The sequence below is a fragment of the Podarcis erhardii genome (assembly GCF_964252035.2).
Source record: "Podarcis erhardii genome assembly, chromosome: 10".
NCBI lineage: Eukaryota > Metazoa > Chordata > Lepidosauria > Squamata > Lacertidae > Podarcis > Podarcis erhardii.
Window position 1 is genome coordinate 76447943 of NC_138500.1, and position 20023 is coordinate 76467965.

At 41.1% G+C, this 20023-nt stretch overlaps 1 protein-coding gene across 5 annotated transcripts in view; it reads left to right on the forward strand.

Annotated features, from left to right (window-relative positions):
• The window catches only part of RASSF8 (Ras association domain family member 8), a 134202-nt gene extending 120725 nt beyond the window's left edge, over nucleotides 1-13477 (forward strand). For all 5 annotated transcript variants that reach the window (XM_081879189.1, XM_081879190.1, XM_081879188.1 and 2 more), the window contains 3 exons: nucleotides 5448-6334; nucleotides 8955-9099; nucleotides 9447-13477. In XM_081879189.1, the coding sequence (XP_081735315.1) occupies nucleotides 5448-6334; nucleotides 8955-9099; nucleotides 9447-9568 (1154 nt within the window). In that variant the 3' untranslated portion in view covers nucleotides 9569-13477. The remainder of the gene's footprint in view (nucleotides 1-5447; nucleotides 6335-8954; nucleotides 9100-9446) is intronic.
• Nucleotides 13478-20023: the final 6546 nt, after the last annotated feature.

The following is a 20023-nucleotide window of genomic DNA, read 5'->3' on the forward strand; positions in this document are numbered from 1 at the left end:
TTCTCAAAACTCTGTAGTTTCAACTTTTCACCATCATATTCTATAATTTCACAATATTTTGGCCACTCTGTATCCATGTTCAGTCTTTTTACCGCCTTGGCTTCCATTGGTGACAACCACCTGGGGGTTTTACTTTCAAGCAAATCTTTATATCGATTCCATACATTATACAATGCTTTCCTAACAATATGGTTTTTAAAATTTCTATGTACCTTTACCTTGTCATACCATAAATATGCATGCCAACCAAAACTATTATCATAACCTTCCAGGTCCAGAATGTCTGTATTCTCAAGAAGTAGCCATGGTTTCAGCCAGCAAAAAGCCGCTGCTTCATAATAAAGTTTTAAGTCCGGCAGGGCAAAGCCCCCTCTATCCTTTGCATCAGTCAAAATCTTAAATTTTATTCTGGGTTTTTTGCCCTGCCAGACAAATTTAGATATATCTTTCTGCCACTTCTTGAAACAGTCCATCTTATCTAAAATTTGCAATGTCTGGAACAGAAATAACAATCTCGGCAATACATTCATCTTGATAACAGCAATTCGGCCTAACAAGGAAAGTCTCAATCTTGACCATATATCGAAATCTTTCTTCACTTCGGCCCAGCATTTCTCATAATTGTCTTTAAATAGGTTCACATTCTTAGATGTTAAATTCACCCCCAGATATTTTACCTTTTTAGTAATTTCCAAACCAGTTTCTCTTTGAAAACTATCTTTTTCCCCCACCGTGAGATTTTTTTCCAACACCTTTGTCTTATGTTTATTTAATTTAAAACCTGCTACCTGACCAAATATTTCAATAAGTTCCAAAACTCTTTTTGTACTGGTTTCTGGCTGTTGTAATGTCAAGACTAGATCATCTGCAAATGCTCTTAACTTATAATGTTTAGTTCCGACCTGTATACCTTTAACCAGCTGGTCTCTTCTAATCATATTTAGGAAAACCTCCAGTACCGATATAAACAATAGAGGGGAAATTGGGCATCCCTGTCGTGTCCCTTTCTCTATTGGAATTTCGTCCATAACCATACCATTTACAATTAGTTTGGCCTTTTGCTCAGAGTAAATTGCACTTATACCATTTTCAAAGTTTTTGCCTACCCCCATCCCTTGGAGATTCCTCTTCATAAAGCTCCAACAAATGTTGTCAAAGGCTTTCTCTGCATCCACAAAAATCAAAACAGCTTTTCTATTTATGTCAGTTTCCAGAAGTTCTAAAATGTCTATAATATTCCTCACATTGTCTGACAATTGCCTGCCTGGTAGAAAGCCAGTTTGGTCCCTGTGAATCTCCTCTAACAAAACTTTTTTGAATCTTTTTGCTAAAATGTCTGCAAAAATTTTATAATCCACATTCAAGAGTGATATAGGGCGGTAATTCTTAACTTGATGTTTCTCAGTTTCTGTCTTCGGTATAAGTGAGATGAATGCTTCCTTCCACGATTCGGGAGCCTTTTTCCCTTCCAAAATTTGATTGCAAACTTCTTTCAATGGTTGTATTAACCAATCCTTCAGTGCTTTATAGTATCTCGCAGTTAGTCCATCTGGTCCTGGTGATTTTCCCAGCTGCATGTCCTGAATGGCACTCTCTATTTCTTGATCTGTAATTTTCTCATTTAAACTCCTTCTATTATTTTCAGAGATTTTTGGTAAGCCGTATTTTCCAATAAATTCTTCTATCTCCTGTTCGTTTTTTGGCCCTTGTCTGTATAATTTCTTGAAGAAACTTTGAAAACAATTACTTATCTCATTTGGTTTATTAATAGACTTCCCATCTACTTCGAGTGATGTCACTGTATTCAATTTTTGCCTCTTTTTCAATTGCCAAGACAGTAGCTTCCCACATTTATCTGCGGACTCAAAAGTCTTTTGTCTCATTTGTTTAATTTTCCATTCTATTTCCTGATTCATCAATTCCATGTATTGTGTTTGATAGAATTTTATTTCTCTTAGTATCTCTTGAGATTTAGGCTTAGATCTCAATTTCTTCTCCCCTTCTTTTATTAGATTCCAAATTTTCTCTTTCTTCTCATTCTGTTTTTTCCTCTTTATTGAATTCTGTTGTATTAGGAAGCCACGCATCACGGCTTTACTTGCATCCCAAATAACTCTTTTTTCAGTGTCTGATCTCAGGTTAATCTCGAAGTAGTCTTTAAGTGTCTTTTGAGCCTTTTTACAAATTTCTTCATCTCCAAAGAGAGTGTCATTCATTCTCCATCTAAAGGTTCCAGCTGTTGTCAGTTTCATTTCCATCTTGACAGCATTGTGGTCAGAACAGGTCTTTGGGCAGATTTCTACTTTTTTGACTTTTGATGCCAGATTACTAGAAGTCCATATTTGATCAATTCTAGTCCATGTCATTTTTGCTTCAGAGAAGAAGGTCCCCTCCCTTTCCAGAGGGTTCCTAGTTCTCCAAATGTCAATCAGGTCCATAGTGTCAGTCAGTTCAAAGAATGTCTTTGGTAGTCTTCCATCATTAGATATTATTTGTCTTTGGGCCTTGTCCATGTTTGTGGAGACAACTCCATTCATATCACCCATCATTATAATTTTAAAGTCCAAAAAGTCCATTAAAGTCTCATGCAACTTCTTGAAGAATTCAGCCTTCCCCTCATTTGGTGCATATACTCCAACAATCAAAATCTTTTCTCCATGAATTTGAATTTCCACTGCCAGGTATCTTCCTTGGTCATCCTTAAAGATCAGTTTTGGTTCAAATTTTTCCTTGACATAGATCACAACTCCTCTTTTCTTAACTCTATCTGATGAAATAAATTCTTGTCCTAATCTCTTATTTGTTAAAAGTTTTCTATGTGTCCTGGCAATGTGAGTTTCTTGTAGACAGATTACATCTAGATGTTCCTTCTTTAATAGATGGAATACTTGACCCCTTTTTCGAGGGTGGTTCAAACCATTACAATTCCAGCTGAAGAGTTGCAGAGACATTTTTGTTACTGGGTAGCTCTTCCACCGACTGCACCAAGTTGTTGTTCCTCCTCGGTCGGTGCTCGGTTCAGTCCAAATGATAGATTTGAAATGTCCGGTACTTCCCCCTCACTAACAGTTCCTTTCTGAAGATCCTCTTGATTTCTTTCCAAAAAGAGTTCTTTATCCTGGTTTGTTTTTATTTTAATTTTCTTCCCTTTAAAGTTAAAGGACAACCCTTGTGGAAATTCCCACCTGAATGGGATATTATTCTGTTTAAGTAGATCAACTAATTCTTTAAATTGAGATCTAACCTCCAAAAAGTATTTAGGAATATCCTTGAAAATCTGGATCTGAGAATTTTTAATAACCAAGGCCTTCTGGAAATGCAGGTTCAGTATTTTGTCTCTTTGTTCCTTTGATCCCAAGGTAATTAAACAGTCTCTTGGCTTCTTCCCTTGCTTCCTGCCAATCCGAAAGGCTGAGGTTATCACAAATTCATCTTCTTCTCCATCTAACTCATCATTCCAAAAATCTTGAAATTTATCTGTGAGGAATTCCCCAAGCTTGTCCTCTTCCTCTTCTGGAACCAGTCTTAATTTCAGGTTCTTGCTTTTCCTTTCCAGTTCTAGTAGGGCTAATGCTGTATCATGTTCATGTACTTTTTTTGCAATAGGCGCAAACTTTCCTTTGGTTTCTTCGGCAGTAGACCTAGCACTCTCAGCTATTCTCCTTGTTTCCGTAGACTCTTGAACCAAACGGTTTATAGAATCTGTATTAGATGAGATTGTTGTTGTGTTCAGGTCTAGTCTTGTTGTCAGCTCCGTCAGTTTCTTAGAGTTCTCTGTAGACTGTTTAGTAAGTTCTGCAGATTGCTTGGTGAGTACTTCTAATGACTGATTTATTTTGAGCAGAGCCTGTGTCATTGACTCCATTGATGCTGCTGTTATTTTTTCTTGTGCAGCTGCTGCTCCTGATAAAGAACCTCTTTTTTGAGCTTGTTTTTGAGCCTGCTTTGTTTTACTTCTTGTTGAAATTTCTTCTGGCGGGTTGCTCATAACTCAAGGTCATTCACACAGGAAAGTTGCAAATGGAAAATCCCGCTGGATACACCGTAATACAACTGAAGCCCTCTAGAGGAGGCAATTGTAACCATCCAAAGGCAGCCACAACAAAGAAACAGAAAGTCCAAAGGCAAAAGTCCCACTAAGAGTCTTTAATTTGTAGCACTTTACTGTTAAAATTGTAATCCACCAAAGTCCCGTTAATATGTTTCAAATAAGTCTTATTTTGTAACCACTGTCTTTTGACAGCTCACTTGACAGTTCCTTTTTCAGGCGATCGCTGCTCCGGCAGCCTGACCAGAAGTGTCAGCAGCAGAGGTTTTTTATTCCTTATCCCTTTCTTTTGCAGGTTAAATTAATTCTGTTTCCTCCCCCCCTTCTCCTGCACTACAGGGGGGAGATCCTTTCGATGTCTGGTTTAATAAGAGTTAAAAGGAAAGTCCGTTTAATCACAGCTCAGTCTTTCATTGCTCCGTTAATCATGCAGATCCGGGAGGCTGACTTCCTTAATTTTTGCCTTCCCGTTTTCAGCCAAATCTTCTAGATTTTTAAGTCCCGTTTTTAATTTTGCGTTCTTACTCACGGGTATTGTTGTTGCCAATCTTTAGTTTCAGAAAGGAATCGGCGCTCTCCGTTAATGGCGACGCGGCTTCACTCCGTAAGCTGGGTAGCGATCCTCAGCACCGCGCTCACCCCGATGCCGCTCCGGAGCCTTTAAAAAGGCTCTTTCACGATGCCGGGGGGGCTTTTATCCATTTCCGCAGTCACACAGTCAGTCAATCAATCAGTAGCTGAACTGGGTTCCCACACAATCACAAAAACAAATTAACCGAAAGAGCCTCAAAAACAAAAAGAGCAAAATAAATAGCAAAAACAAAAGTGCCAAACTTAATCCATTCCGGGAGTCCGTTTGACTTCCGAAATGTTCGAAAACCATTGTGCAGCTTCTGATTGGTGCAGGTGCCCCAGAAACAATAGCTGACAGTCGCATCAGACATTCAGCTTCTGAAAAACATTCAAAAACCAGAACACTTACTTCCGGGTTTTGGGAGTTTGAGAACCAAGGTACCACTGTAATGGAACAATATGCTAAAAAGCTCACAATACTTGTGACCCCATAAGCCGGCTGCAGTGCATCAGTTAAAGATGGTGTTTTCCTTAGCTTCCATAAATAGGTGGTTATGTGGGTTCAGTCTACATTGATAATATGGTTTGACTCAGTCCTTTTTTCAGGGGGTACTCAATGGTATGCAGTACTGGCACCTCTTTTTTGTTAAAAAGTGTGGCACTTACTGTAAAAACTTCATGGCGAGAACCAGCCTATTTTTCTAGAAAAAAAAAAACACTGGTTTACTGACTGCCCTATGACTCTCATTGTGCAATGGCACCCTCTACTGGACTGTTCTAGATATTTTACCCAAAGATTCAGACATCATTGTATTTTCTTTTCTAGGCCGTACAGGAAGGTATACCTTGATAGAAAAATGGAGAGACACAGAGAGACACCTGGCACCTCATGAGAATCCTATCATTTCCTTGAACAAATGGGGGCAATATGCGAGTGATGTGCAGTTAGTATTGCGGCGTACTGGGCCATCTCTCAGCGAGAGGCCAACTTCAGACAGTGTTGCTCGGATACCAGAAAGAACTTTATACCGCCAGAGCTTACCTCCGCTGGCTAAGTTAAGGCCTCAGAATGATAAGTTGATAAAAAGAAGGGAGCCAAAAAGGAAATCGTTGACTTTCACAGGAGGGGCAAAAGGATTAATGGACATTTTTGGCAAAGGCAAAGAGTCTGAGTTCAAACAGAAAGTTCTCAACTGCAAGGCAACAGTTGATGAGCTGAAGAAGCTGATTCATTTCCAGACAGAGAAGCTGCAGTCCATTGAGAAACAGCTGGATTCAAATGATGCTGAAGTCAAGTACTGGGAGCACAAGTTTAATTACAGCCTGGAAGATGAAATTGTCAAACTGGAGCAGAAGATTAAAAGGAATGAGGTAGAGATTGAAGAGGAGGAATTCTGGGAAAATGAACTCCAGATCGAGCAAGAAAATGAGAAGCAACTGAAGGAGCAGCTCCAGGAGCTCAGGCACAGGATTTTGGACTGTGAAAGCAAGCTGAAGGAGTATGTGGCCCAGATCCATAGCATGGAAAGTGGCCTTGAGGCGGAAACGTTGCACCGGGAAGTGCAGGAGTTAAAAGTAAACGAAGAAGAAGTCAAAGAGAAGATTGAAAAAGTGAAGGGTGAAATCGATATTCAGGGACAGCAAAGTCTCAGGCTGGAAAACGGCATTAAAGCTGTTGAAAGGTCTCTGGGCCAAGCCACCAAGCGGTTACAGGTGAGTGGGTCCATCTCACGTGGACCAGGTTTAATTCTTGATGTCGGCTAAATTATTCAATGTGACATGATTTCAACCATGTCATATATGGAATAGTAGACTGTGTCTAATGTTTGAGTAAAGGTGAATGGTATATTACAAACTATGTAGGTCAGCTGTGGGGAACCTGTCCCTGCAGATGTTATTGGAGGATGGTCAGAGTTGATGGTGGGCCAGCCACATTTGGAGGGCCTCGCACTCCTCATCCCATGGTTCCCTCTGAAGCAGGCATGATATATCAATCATTTTTTCTACATAACTTTGTACTTCCTTGCTTCAGTTCTTCTCCCTGTGTGGAGACAGAAGAATGCAAAAGTGGCAAGAGTTTAAGCTCTGGTAATTGTAATTGTAATGTAATGTAATGTACCCTTCTACACACTCAAGAGCTCTTGCATATAATTTTAAAATGGCATAGAAAAAACAAATGGGGGGGGCAAGCAAGCCATTGGTCCAAGATGTATGTGGGGAGGTCATAGTAGTCTGTGCACATTCTTGAGGGAGAATTACTTAGTCGCTTGGGTTTTTACCTTTACCACCAAGCAAATAACTCTTGGGAGTCCTGGGAGTCCATAAAATTAAACCTAGTGATACTTCTCCTGCTGATGAAAAATGATTTAGAAATATTTGTATGGATTTGGCAGCCATATCTCATATCTTTCATAAATACGGCATTCTTACATGGAAACAGAATTGCTGAAAATGTCAAGATGCTACCCAAGGTTATATAGTTAGAACAAATAAATCCAACATTTCTTATATGACATGAAAGATCTCTTGTGTATGTTCTAGGCTTTGCTAAAATCCTGCGAATTCCATTTAATTCTGTTTTATGTTTCAAGATCCCGTCATTCTAGAGACAAGATTTTTAAATGTTGGTGGAAAGAATTATAGTTGGATCAAATACACGAGTAAGAATCCTGCAGATGTTCTAAGTGTGGGGGGTGACATTGTATCCCACACATGATGCAGCAGGGAGTTCATATCATAGATGTGTACTGATTTCACACATTTCTTTCTCCCCCCACCCCAATGGAGGAAATACTGTATCACATGTTACATCATATTTCTGGCCAGTAAATGTTTGACTTCTAGAGAGCATGGCATGACATCATAAACCCTACTGGCTTACTCCCAGTTAAGGGACCTAATCCAGCCCCCCTCCCCTCAGCGTATGTTTCATGCCAAGGACCCCGCTTTTGATAGCAGCAAAGAGAGAGAAAATCAAAGTAGACCCTGAGCTGTGGTGGGCAGAAATGCAAACCACCCCCTCCCTGGTGATCAACTGTCAGGGAAATGCAAAGGCTCGAGACAAGCACTTATAGAGAGCCGAAAGAGCTAATTAGCAGCCTCTCATCTGACTCGGAGCCAGAATCAGGGAGGGGGTACTCAGAGCCCGGAAATAGCTTTTCACAGAACAGAGGAAGTAAGAGGCCTGCTGGGGGAGGAGGAGCAAAAGAACGCCATTCGAGGCATCTGATTGAGACAGGCACGGACGTGCCTTTGAAGCTCTTGTAACCGTTTGAACTTTGTAAATAAATCTTCAAAGCAGAACATGGCTGTGCGCCTGGAGCTTTATCTCTGCTAGTTTTGCAGCACCAACCCCTTACATCAACTGAGGAGATAGCGGTGGGTGGGTGGGTGTTGTTCTAAATTAGCCAGGCGCATTTTGCACCTGGCTACTGGCCACTACTGGGACGCGGGTGCGCTGTGGGTTAAACCACAGAGCCTAGGACTTGCTGATCAGAAGGTTGGCGGTTCAAATCCCCGTGACAGGGTGAGCTCCCGTTGCTCGGTCCCTGCTCCTGCCAACCTAGCAGTTCGAAAGCACGTCAAAGTGCAAGTAGATCAATAGGTACCGCTCCGGCGGGAAGGTAAACGGCACAATCTTAGTCTTCATAGTGCTATAGGTAGCATTACCACTGGAGAAGGAAACATCTGCCCCTATTGCAATACAGTTCCTATAACGTTAAGAATCGTCAGCAAATCAGCTTTGGAACCATTTTCACTATGTACATTTTCTCCATTTCTTCAGTTTTTCCACAATCTTTTCAGGTGATGGAATTTGACTGCTTTGATAGATTTGGGTTAAATCTGAGGCAATATGATGAACCAAATTCTACTTTACCTCTTGATGCATAATGTGCTCCCTTCTCTTAATGAGCTGCACATTCCCTTCAGTCCCTCTCTGTGTGTGCAAGCTAATGCTTCCATAACTCACAGACGTGGAATCTTAAAAATACCTTAATGTGGCTTCCAGGGCAAGGTAAGGGCAGAATGTCAGTGCATGAGTTGGCATTTACATTATACACATGAAGTTTCTGAAAGAACCATTTGATTATCACTAAAGAAGACTTGAGGGTCCTTGAGTGCTGGGCTGTGGTGAAGTATGTGCACGTACGGTATAAAGTTCATCGTAATATAATTGTTTTGTGAGGAAATGGCAAATTCCGAATAAGGATCTCAAAAACAGATATTGCAAATCTTTAACACCACCCATGTTTTTTTTCTGTTTTAAAGTGAAACCATACCCTCCTGGTTTCTGGGTATGTGTGAATAAGCTTGTTTACATCTTTTTTTTTAGGAAAGAGAACAAGAACTAGAGCAGCTGACAAAGGAGCTACGGCAAGTCAACCTCCAGCAGTTTATCCAGCAAACAGGGACAAAGGTCACTGTGCTACCAGCAGAACCTACTGAATTGGAGACTTCCCAAACAGAGCTTGAGAGGGGTATGTTGTAGGAATTGTGAAATAAGCCCATCTCATCCACTTTCCCTTCCTAAGCAAAAAGAAAAGAAATAAAAATACAAAATCATACACCACCTTCTCCCCTTCATGGGCGGGGGGGGGGGGGAGAAGAAGCACCTTCTTTTCTGCACACGTGTGTACATTTGTGGGGCAACCCAGTCAGATGGGCAGAGTACAAATAATAAAATTATCATTATCGTGAATATGTCAGCATTGGAGGATTATAGTCCATGGAAAGTTAGGCAAGATCACAATGGACTTGGGAGAGCAGCTGATGCAGACGTCTTTCATCTGTCCTTTGTGCTAACAGATATCTTCTTCTCTCACAGAAACAACTTTTCAGACTGGATCCCTGAAGCGCCCTGGTTCATCTAGACAGCTTCCTAGCAATCTTCGGATCCTGCAGAATCCACTGTCCTCTGGTTTTAACCCAGAGGGCATTTATGTATAACAGTAGATATCCCTGCTGGAAAGGACCTAGACAGGTACTGTGGGCCATATGCACTTCCCTCTTGCATCTCTTCTCCCAGAGATGTGTGGGGAGAGAAAAACTTCCTTTCAGAAGCTGCCAAGCATTGTTGTGAGTGTTGTTTTTTTTACAAAACCAGATCTACAATAAACTTGGAATCCTGCCCCAAGCACTGATGACAATGAAGAACAAAAGGGACTATGGAGGAGCACTTCAGCAATGGTGCAAAATAGTTATAGTGCAAATACCTATCTTTTTTAATTGCTATTTTGGAAGCATTTAGAGAAGTATTATTTCTTAGCAGCATAAATGGCTGGTCATAGTGCAAGAAACGGGGGTTTAATTTATTCCATTTGATCAGTGGATGTGTGAATGTTGCCATGACATAGGAACACTTCTTGCCTAAGAGCAGGACTACATATTAAGCCCAACCCAGGACTGCTGCCTTAAACAGCACTCCATATTCATTATTCCCCATCTCCACTCATGCTTGTAGAATCACTTGTGTCATTCCCTGATGTCACCATGTTGTGAATTTACCCCCCTGTCTACACATCCATTCCCACCTTCAGTTTAATGTCAAAACCTGGAATAAGGAATCTTGCACGCGAGAGGGGAGAGGGGAGAGGGGAGAATGCAACACAGGGGGGCCGTTTTCAGTGGAAGCCCTGTGCCAGGCTTAATTTGTAATTCCATTCTCAAAGGGTGTTTGCAGCCTGAAAGGGTGTTTATGTGTAGAAGAGGGAGAGAATTTGCACGTGCATGAGTTTAGAATGAAAACAGACTACAGTGATTCACAATGACAGAATGTTGTTAGGGGAGAAAGATGCAGAATCTTTAAAATAGCCTCTGATATTTTTTCTCTGTTGCAAATTATGTTATGTTGGAATCATTGCAGGATTTTTACAATGACTTATTCCATGGGACTTAATCCTCACTTCATAAGGAGGCGTTCAGTATGTGAAAATCTTCTAGGTAGATTTTTTTATTAAATTTATATTTGAAATATTTTGCCACAATAAATACACTTAAGTACAAAACACTATGAGACATCTTTAGTCATGCCAAAGGAGTCTATCACTGTTTCGGTTTTTTTTGTCTAGCATTTTTTCCACTATAGTATTTCCCCCCTACTTACAGCATTCTTGTATCGTCATAGGCCTTGCTCGTCCATAAAGACACAATAACTCAGTATAATGCTGTCATGTGCTACTTTTGACTCACTGAGCCAGGCAGATGTTTGAAAACCCTCCTGTTTCTGCAGTACCAGATAGGCAGCAAAACCAAGAGATTTATCAAGCCACATGATGGTGTTTGCCACACACAGCTGGTGTTCAGCTTCCAGCAAGGTGGGTGGGAAGAGAGAGATCAGCTATTGTGCAGGTCCAGTCTAATGGCTTGCTTAAATAACCAAACAGTATTCCTTTTTTAAGTTCCGTAAAAGTGCAAAAAAAAACCCCCAAACTTTTCTGCTCCTTTGTTACATTGCAAAAAAGACTCCAATGAAACTGCCCTCTTTTAAAATGGGAACTCGTTCATTTATGAAACCAAGAACAATAGAGGTAGGTGTAGAGAAGAAAAGTGCATGTGCAAGCGAAATAGGAATAAGTGCATAAAAATCCTTGTGCATGGCAAGTTTTGCTTTGATAACTGTATCTATGATTATTTGACTCATGTATTGAAACAGAACTGTAAGATCATAATTATTTCTGGGTATTTCAAGAGATTACAAGGTACATACTTGAATCCAGACCTCACCTATTTTTCAGTTTGCGTGAACAACAACTAGTATCATCAGATTCATAAAGGGCTCTTTGACTTTCTCGGCAACATTCTAGGATTGCTCCTGCAGACAGTTTGGCCCTCATTTACCCATAAGTTCAGGAATCGTTTTTAAGGCAAATGTTAGCCTTAAAGTTTCCAGAAATTGGAATATCATTGAATTGGGACTTTAGCGTACAATTAGATGCTTAAATATCATTCATTTCATTGGGATTTAAGGGGACTGTTTTATATGGATCATGCCCCTAGGTCAACACAGTCTATTCAGACCCTTCATTGCAGGACAGGGTTCTTTCTTACTTCAAGGAATGTCCAGAAGTCAGTGCATCATATGCAGACACCTATTATTCACAAAGCAGAACATTTAAGGGGTATATCTATAAAGTCCTTTAAAAATAAAATAGTTTATAGAAACCAATAGCTTGATTAATTTAATAAGCAGACCAAAATTTAAATCAAGCTTCCATTTCCATTTAAGAATGCTCCTCATTCATTGCTATATTCTAAAAATAAATAAAGATGCATTTCAGACTGAAACAAATATATGAAAATACACAGAAATGTGTTTGATTTTCATGGTTATCACTAGAAATGTTACTCTTCAAATAAACCTGTGAAAATATAAAATATCTTTCTTAAAATAAAAAAGTCCGTAGAAGAGACTATTTTTCCTTTCCCCCCTGTCAACAAATGAAACAATAGACTGCATTAATCTACTGTTTCACTAGTCAGAACAACTAAGCCCTGGGTGGTTTGGAGTCCTCAAATTGGCATTAACATGGAAGGAGAAAAATAGTCAAGCATGAGACACAAAATCAACAGAGTGGTGTGGTAGCCAATTTTTCTTGAGCATATATGCATTTCTTGTCAAGTCCTATACAAGAGCAAACTTATTTTTTTGAGTTTAAGTCAGTATTTGTGGCAGCATTGGGGGTGGAGGACTCCTTGGAAAAGGGAATGAGTGCCAGGTCCATAACCTGTGTGGGGGAAGCCCCACCTGGAAAGTGACCCCTGGCAAAGTTCCTTGGGGGCAACTGGTGTCCTCCCTTTGCCACTGCTTTGACAACTGAGGGACCTGGAGAAGTCTGTCCAGGAGCCTGTGTTTGGCCCAGGGGTGCAAATAGACTTGGTCCAGGCTCACCCCCCAACTTAAAAAACAAAGAAGCAGCACCCTTGCCTTGAAATTAACCACAAATATTTCCAAGGGTGTTAGGGACATAATTTAGCAGCTGATCTTATTGATCTCAGGGTCATTGTAAAGGGCCTCTGGCAAGATTCACATTACCTCAGTCAGTATTATGTTTGTTAAAGCGTGCCCTCAAATAGACATTTTGCTTTGTGAATAAGAGCACACAGGTTTTCAGAGAAGAAATATTTATATTTCTAAAGAGATGGTGACACTTGGTATGAGGCACTTGTGTCTGAGAATATTTGCAAATATAAAGCTTGAGATTATGGGTGAAACTGTTAGCTGTATTTTGAGTTAGACCCATTGAAATAAAAGCAAATGACTAAAGTCCATTGATTTCAGGGGGCCGGCTCAAAGTGTGACCATTGCCCTACATATGTATGAGACCTGAAGACAAATGTTCATCGTTCATGGGTCTGCTCATTCACATGAATCTTAAGAACAGCAGCTTTCAAAAGAACCTTTGTGTCTCTAATATGTAATATTAGGAGGTTTAGGTTGGTAACATGGTTTGTATCTTGTAGCTGCAATATATTGTACGTTTATGGGGTGGTAGAATGAATAATACTTTCTCATCACCACCCCTGCCCCAACTCTCAAATTTACATGAATTCCAAATGTGCTTTGCCATATGTTAATTGGGCCTTAATTATCCATGTAAATAGAAAAAAACTGTATTCAGATTTATTTTAGTTCTGTGCTGTATTTTTTATGTCAAAAGGTGTTACTTTTTATATCCTAGCCTTTTTTTAAGACCATTGGTTTATTCTATTCATTACAATATTTTAATTTGTATGAAGGCTGTCAGTTATATGGAGATGACAAAACAAACCATTCTGTCAATTTATTTATTCAGTATTTTTGCTGCTTTACTTTTGGAAATAAAGTTTTCATTGCCAATACAGTAGCAAATTTAAAAACGACTCCATTTAATTGTGTATTTATATAGGTATCAAAATAAAACTAACATTTTTAATGTTAAAACCAGCATTAATGCTTCACAACAATAGAACTGTGCACGATTTTGCTTTGAACTTCGAAGTAAAGTTGATTCCTCTTCAGCAGATTCCTCACAGGCACACTTGAGCAAGGCTCTATACCACACAGCTGCAAAAAAGGTGACAGACAAATCCGATGACTGTGTGTTTTGTGTGACAGTGCCATTTCCTTCTGCTTGTGTCATTTCCCTGTTGGTGAGTGGGTCATGTGCGACCGACCACACTTGGGGCTTTGTTGTTGAGAATAAAGTTAAGAAAAGGAGGTAGAAGAAGACAGTTGGGTGCACGGAAGAGTGCACGGAAACGCTGTTTACCTTCCTGTTACAGCGGTACCTATTTATCTACTTGCACAGGTGTGCTTTTGAACTGCTAGGTTGGCAGGAGATGGGACAGAGCAGCAGAAGCTCACTCCGTTGTGGGGATTTGAATGGCCAGCCTTCTGATGGGCAAGCGCAAGAGGCTCATTGGCTTAGACTACAGCACCACCCACATCCTTGAGTGTACAAGTATTCCAGGGACTGCTCTGGTGCTGTTTCTTCAGCATTGGTGTTTGTCAAATTAAGGCAACGAACAAGAGGTTCCAGCGGGACAAGCTTTCTGGGACGTTGCACTAGGATAAACAAAATTATGTTGGTCTGTCAAGTGCTAAGGAAAAAATGTGCAGAAGTTGCTGAGGCTCAGATTTGGCAAAGGCGAAGTGCAGTGTAGTTAACACAAGAGGGCAGCAAGAGGCTTCTGTACTTGGGAGGCATTGCTGCTGCACAGCTGCTCCATATATGCATAAGCTCCCCTGGACCAAAATGGTGTTTAAGTGCCTTGTGATATGCAAGACAACTTTCCTTTAGCAGATGGCTGAGACGGAGACTTCCAATTCTGGGAAATGATCTATAATGAAATTAAGAAAGTCCTTAAATGGACATTTACTAAGAAACCAGAGGCTTTTCTCCTGGGCATGGTTGGCCAATTGGTGCCAAAGAAGGATAGGATTTTCTTTATGTATGCTACTACTGCAGCAAGAATTCTTCTGGCAAAGTATTGGAAGATGCAAGAACTACCTACTCTGGAAGAATGGCAGATAAAGGTGATTGACTTCATGGGACTGGCAGAGATGACCGGCAGAATTCGTGACCAGGGGAAAGAGGCAGTGGAAGAAGACTGGAAGAAATTTAAAATATATCTTAAAAACTGTTGTAAAATGGATGAGTGTTAAGATGTCAAGGGGTAAGAAGCAGAGAATTACAGCTGTAACCAATAAATTTATGGGAATCTAATGAAGGGAACTAAATAGATAAATTGACTAAAGGGTTGCTAAAAAAAAATTCTTTCTAAAATAAGGATGCAGCGAAAGGGAGGTATGGGGAAGTCGATTGAAAGAAGTTACAAGAAAATAAGACTATGAATTTATCTATGTTTGATTTGTTTATGTTTGTTTGTGTTTTGTGATGTGTTTGTCTTTTAATTATGTGTTTTAAAAATTGAATAAAAATTATTTTTTTAAAAAAAAGAGACGGAGACTTCCATTCCTCCCTTGCTCATTTAAAGACATCACATATTTATTACATTTATAGCTGAGCTTTCTTCCAAAAGCCCCTTCCATGTCAGTCTCACATAGACAACATTGGGACTTCACCAGAGCAGGGGCAGCTGAGGCCAGGCTCCCCCAGGGCAGCAGTGGCTGCAGCTGACAAAGCAGTCTAAGCAACCAGTTGGAATCCAGGAGTTCTCCCAGGCTACAGCCTGTTTGTCCTCTGTTTTTCATAAAAAAATACAGACTAAAACAAAACTCTACAAGAAAGAAAAACCCAAATAGTTATATAGATTAAAATAGCTCAGAAGGTAAGAAAACAACAAACACTAACTTATCCAGCTAATTAACATAAATGCTTACACTGAAATCTCAGTAGACTGATTGTAGCTAATTGTTTCTCAGGTTCTAACCCATTCCCATAAACCACTCTTATAATATCACCACAGTATCGTATACAGAGGCTGTATTGATTTTGGGAGCCAGATGCTTGCAACCACATGGGAAATTTGTACATTTTAGAGTAAGATGATGGTTTGAGCAACACCTTTTCACATTGCGCTTTGACTCACTCCAGCTCTGGGGGCCCATCCAAGTACCAGAATATTGTGTTTCAGGAGATAGCTTCTAGTAGCATCAATAATGGTAGTTTTGAGTTCCCTAAAAAATACAGGGCTGATCCAGAAACAGGACTTCTTCAAAATCACAGTAAGTTAATATTTCTGCTGGGATTAAAGCTTTTATTTGTCCCACTGGCCTTGCTAGGCATCTCATGCCACAGCAGTGCAGGAGGTTGGACTAGATGACTCTGGGGGACCCTTCTAACTCTAGCACTCTATGAAGTTTCCACACAAGCTTAGTGCAGCCTCCCAGGTTTCTGTCCATGCCTGGTGGTATATGGACATTATAATACTGGGAAGCCTACAAAGGTGCCAGAAGCACTGGATTCAGATACAGTGGTGCCTTGCAAGACGAAAAGAATCCGTTCCGCGAGTCTCTTCGTCTAGCGTTTTTTTCGTCTTGCGAAGCAAGCCCATTGACGGATTAGCGCTATTAGCGGCTTAGCGGATAAGCGGATAAGCGGCTTAGCGGCTTAGAAAAAGAGGGGGGGAAGGGAAAAAAACCCGCAGGAACTCGCAATACATTTTCGTCTTGCGAAGCAAGCCCATAGGAAATTCGTTTTGCGAAGCACCTCCAAAACGGAAAACCTTTTCGTCTAGCGGGTTTTCCGTCTTGCGAGGCATTCGTCTTGCGGGGCACCACTGTATTTGAAGAGTCCTTCCTCTAATCTGAAGGTCTGAAATATATGCTATTGCTTGGCATAAGATGGGATGGGTTTTTTGCTAAAGGCAGATTTTTAAAAAAATGTTTCATATGCTGGATTTTAATAGCTTGCTTTGAAATGTTGCCTGCCTTGAATCTAAAACATTATTTAAAGACAGCAGTCCTGCTCCAGGCAGTGGTACTCAAAGTGCCCAGCATGATCTTCCAAGACTAAACAAAGCTGTTCATATCTGAGGTGTGATATAAACCACATGAGCATTTGGCTCAGAAGAAAGCTCTGTGGCAGTTGCATGACAGGCAAGCATTCAACAGGTGATGCTTTCCTAGCAGTAGAAGATATAATCTTATTCCATTTCTTCCTGTCCTGAAATTACAAAACAAATTGAAAACTCTGCTTCTGGATGGGATAGTGGGGAGGGGAGTGAACTTAGCAATATTTCAGGCCCCAACTGGCTCCTTCACTTACTAAACACGTGAGGTGTCCCCTGTGCTTTTTAACAACTAGCAGAAATTCAGCAGGTGCAACTTTCCATGCCTGAAAGGGAAAAACCTTCTAACTGTTGGTTTATTCTTACTATGCAGCTGTGGAAGGATTTAATTCTCACTTCGTTTTCCTTTCTCACTTCCTCTTCTCCGAGCGGAAACCACGGCTCTTTCCTATGCTCATCTCTTCCATCCCCACCCACTATCCCCAGCAGCAGAGGAACAGGCCTGTCAAGAGTTTGCTGACTTGGAGCAACCAAGCAGTCAGTCACATACGAAGCCATGTGATAGGCCTTGCTGCTGCTGCCGCTGCTGCCGCGGCAGTTCCCTCTTGCCTCTGCTGCAAGCCCTGTACTTTGAACTAGCTTGGGAGGAGAAAGATTCACTGCTAGGAAACGAAATAACACTCACCAGCTGTTGAATAGTGGGTAGACATAGCAGACGACACAGCAATTTCTCCAAAGCAGCTCTTTATTTGTAAGCTGGAACAGAACTGAACAGCAAACAGCTCAGCCGGCCTGCTTTTATAGGCAGCTGGCTGTCAACATTGCAGCAACAACAACCCAGGGTTTCCCACCTAAAGTAACTGACGTGGACCTGAGTGAAAACTATATACACGATACTCCTGGTGGCCAGGGGGAGAACTTCAATACATAACACCAGCCTCTTCCAAATCTTGTCGCTTCAGCAAGATCCAGTGGCTTATTCCATCCCCACACAAAGCCTTTTGTTCCTTAATGATGCCCCGTTTAGCATCATGCCTCGTCCAATCCTGTGATCTTCAATGATGCATACCTTCAAGAATTTAACTCTAATCTGATCTATCTACATGAGCAACCACATGCTGGCTGGGTCCAGGTACAAAGGTGAGGAGCATCCTTGCAGATAACATAACCCAGTCCAGGTCTTGGGAAATCCTTGGGGTTCACTTCAATTAATTAGAAGAAATGACAAAATGAATTTGTTGTGCTGCAGGAGGTGCTAGGGAATTGTGCCTTGCCTATCCACTGTTGGGCTGGCACGTCCCCTGATTTAAAGTATTCACACTATTCTTAACAATAGTGTGCCCTAGGCTAAGAGTACAATAGGTTCAGCAAAATATTGTTTTGTTTATTTTATATTAGTAAATAATAACACTGCATCACATTTGCTGCACTTTATAAGCCTATTGGAAGATCCGCGGTTTGAATCCCCGTGACGGGATGAGCTCCTGTTGCTCTGTCCCAGCTCCTGCCAACCCAGCAGTTCGAAAGCACGTCAAAGTGCAAGCAGATAAGTAGGTACCGCTCCAGCGGGAAGGTAAACGGCGTTTCCGTGCGCTGCTCTGGTTCGCCAGAAGCTGCTTAGTCATGCTGGCCACATGACCCGGAAGCTGTCTGCGGACAAACGCTGGCTCCAAGAGCTGGAAAAGATCAAAAGATCAGCTGGTACAACTTTCTCCCAAAGGCAGGACCATTTACCCAACCTCTCCATCCCTACAGCAAAATCCAGATGACAGTCTGCTTACAAGCAAAGAGCAGGTACATGCACCACATTGGCAACTAAATGACTCCAGATTATTATCACAAACAAACAAAGGCATAAATTGAACTGGGAAGCATCAAATCCTTCAAGATTGCAAATGTACCTACTTTCCTTTCCAGTAGTGAACTTGGAAAGTCACTCTCCTGGGCTCTCCAGAGCTCGGGGGTGGAAGAATGGAGAGAATGTAACAGAGACTGAGTATTAAAGCTGGAGTTAGAGATGACAGACCAACGCACTCAGAGAGGCAAGATGAAGTATTATTTTGCAATACTAATGAAACCCAAGCTGTTGTGATTTTATGAAATTGTATATATCTTGCAAAGAAAAATGAATCTGGAACTGTGAAGGATAAAAAATGGTTTCTATGGTCTTTGCTGTACATGGAGGAGAGGAAAGCATTAATGTTAATTCTTTTATATATAACTCTGTGGGAACAAAGTTCTTGGTGACGACAGAGGTAACATGGACAGAGAAGAGACCAGACTCTGATGCCTGGGAAACTTGATACCACCAAGGATTGTTTTACTGCATAACAATGAGCGTCTGGAAACCTTGGAGTTTGCTTACCTCTGTGGAGCAGGACTGGAATGCAGTGACTGAAGAGGATATCTAATTTACCATCGTCAGTCAGACTTTTGCACATGTAGAACAGCGGAAGGGATAAGTTGTATCTGTGGACTATTGATTTAGAACTAATAATTTCTGTGGGCTGACAAAGTGAAGAGTAGCTCAACTTGAGATTTGGGAATATGTTATAGTTCAGGGGTCCCCAAACTAAGGTCCGCGGGCCGGATAAGTCCCGAGGGACTCATTTATCTGACTCGCGGCAATCCCCGCTGCCACTGCCCACTCTTACCAGCGCTGCGCTGTGCAGCTGCCCACTTCCGGGTCGGAGGAACACCAGAAATAGCTTGTACGCATGTGCAAGCGTTATTTCTGGTGCACATCCGGGTCAGAGGAGGCCCATGCACATGCGCACAAGCTACTTCTGGTGCTCCTCCGACCCGGAAGTATGCCGGAAATAGCATGTGCGCACGCGTATGGGCAAGCGCTCTCCCGCCCTCCGGCCTGCTGCATGATCGGCGCTCGAGACACAGGCCCAAGGCACGGTAAGTATGCTGACCCATTATAGTTACTGTAAATAAAAGTCTAAGCAGGAATTGAAATATGTACAGGATGGGAAATGAAGAAGGGAAAAAATAAAATATTTTATCATTTTGTCATTATTAAGCATTGAAATGGAATTAGGAAATATACGTTACAATGAGCAGAGTAAGGAAGCAAAGAGAAACATCATAGCAGCAGGGTAGGAAGTAAATTTTGTATTAAATTTGAATTAATTTGATGTTAATTTGTTTTTAAAAATTGAAAAGCAATAAAAACGTATTAGCAGAAAAGGGATTGCAAATGTATCTGACAAGAGCAGGTGGACAGCATTCCTTCCTTAACCCAAATATATGGTCAATAAAACCTGTAGCATAAGCAAGACCCTGCCACTAAGATAGTGTTGCCATTTTGTTGAGCTTTTTTGGGAAAGTTGTTGAGCTGCCATAGGTATAGACTGCCATACATCTGGATTTTCCTGGACATTTAAGCGATTTCCACCTGGGCGCTGTTTCCGGCAGCCAAATCTCAGCAATGCCCAGGAAATT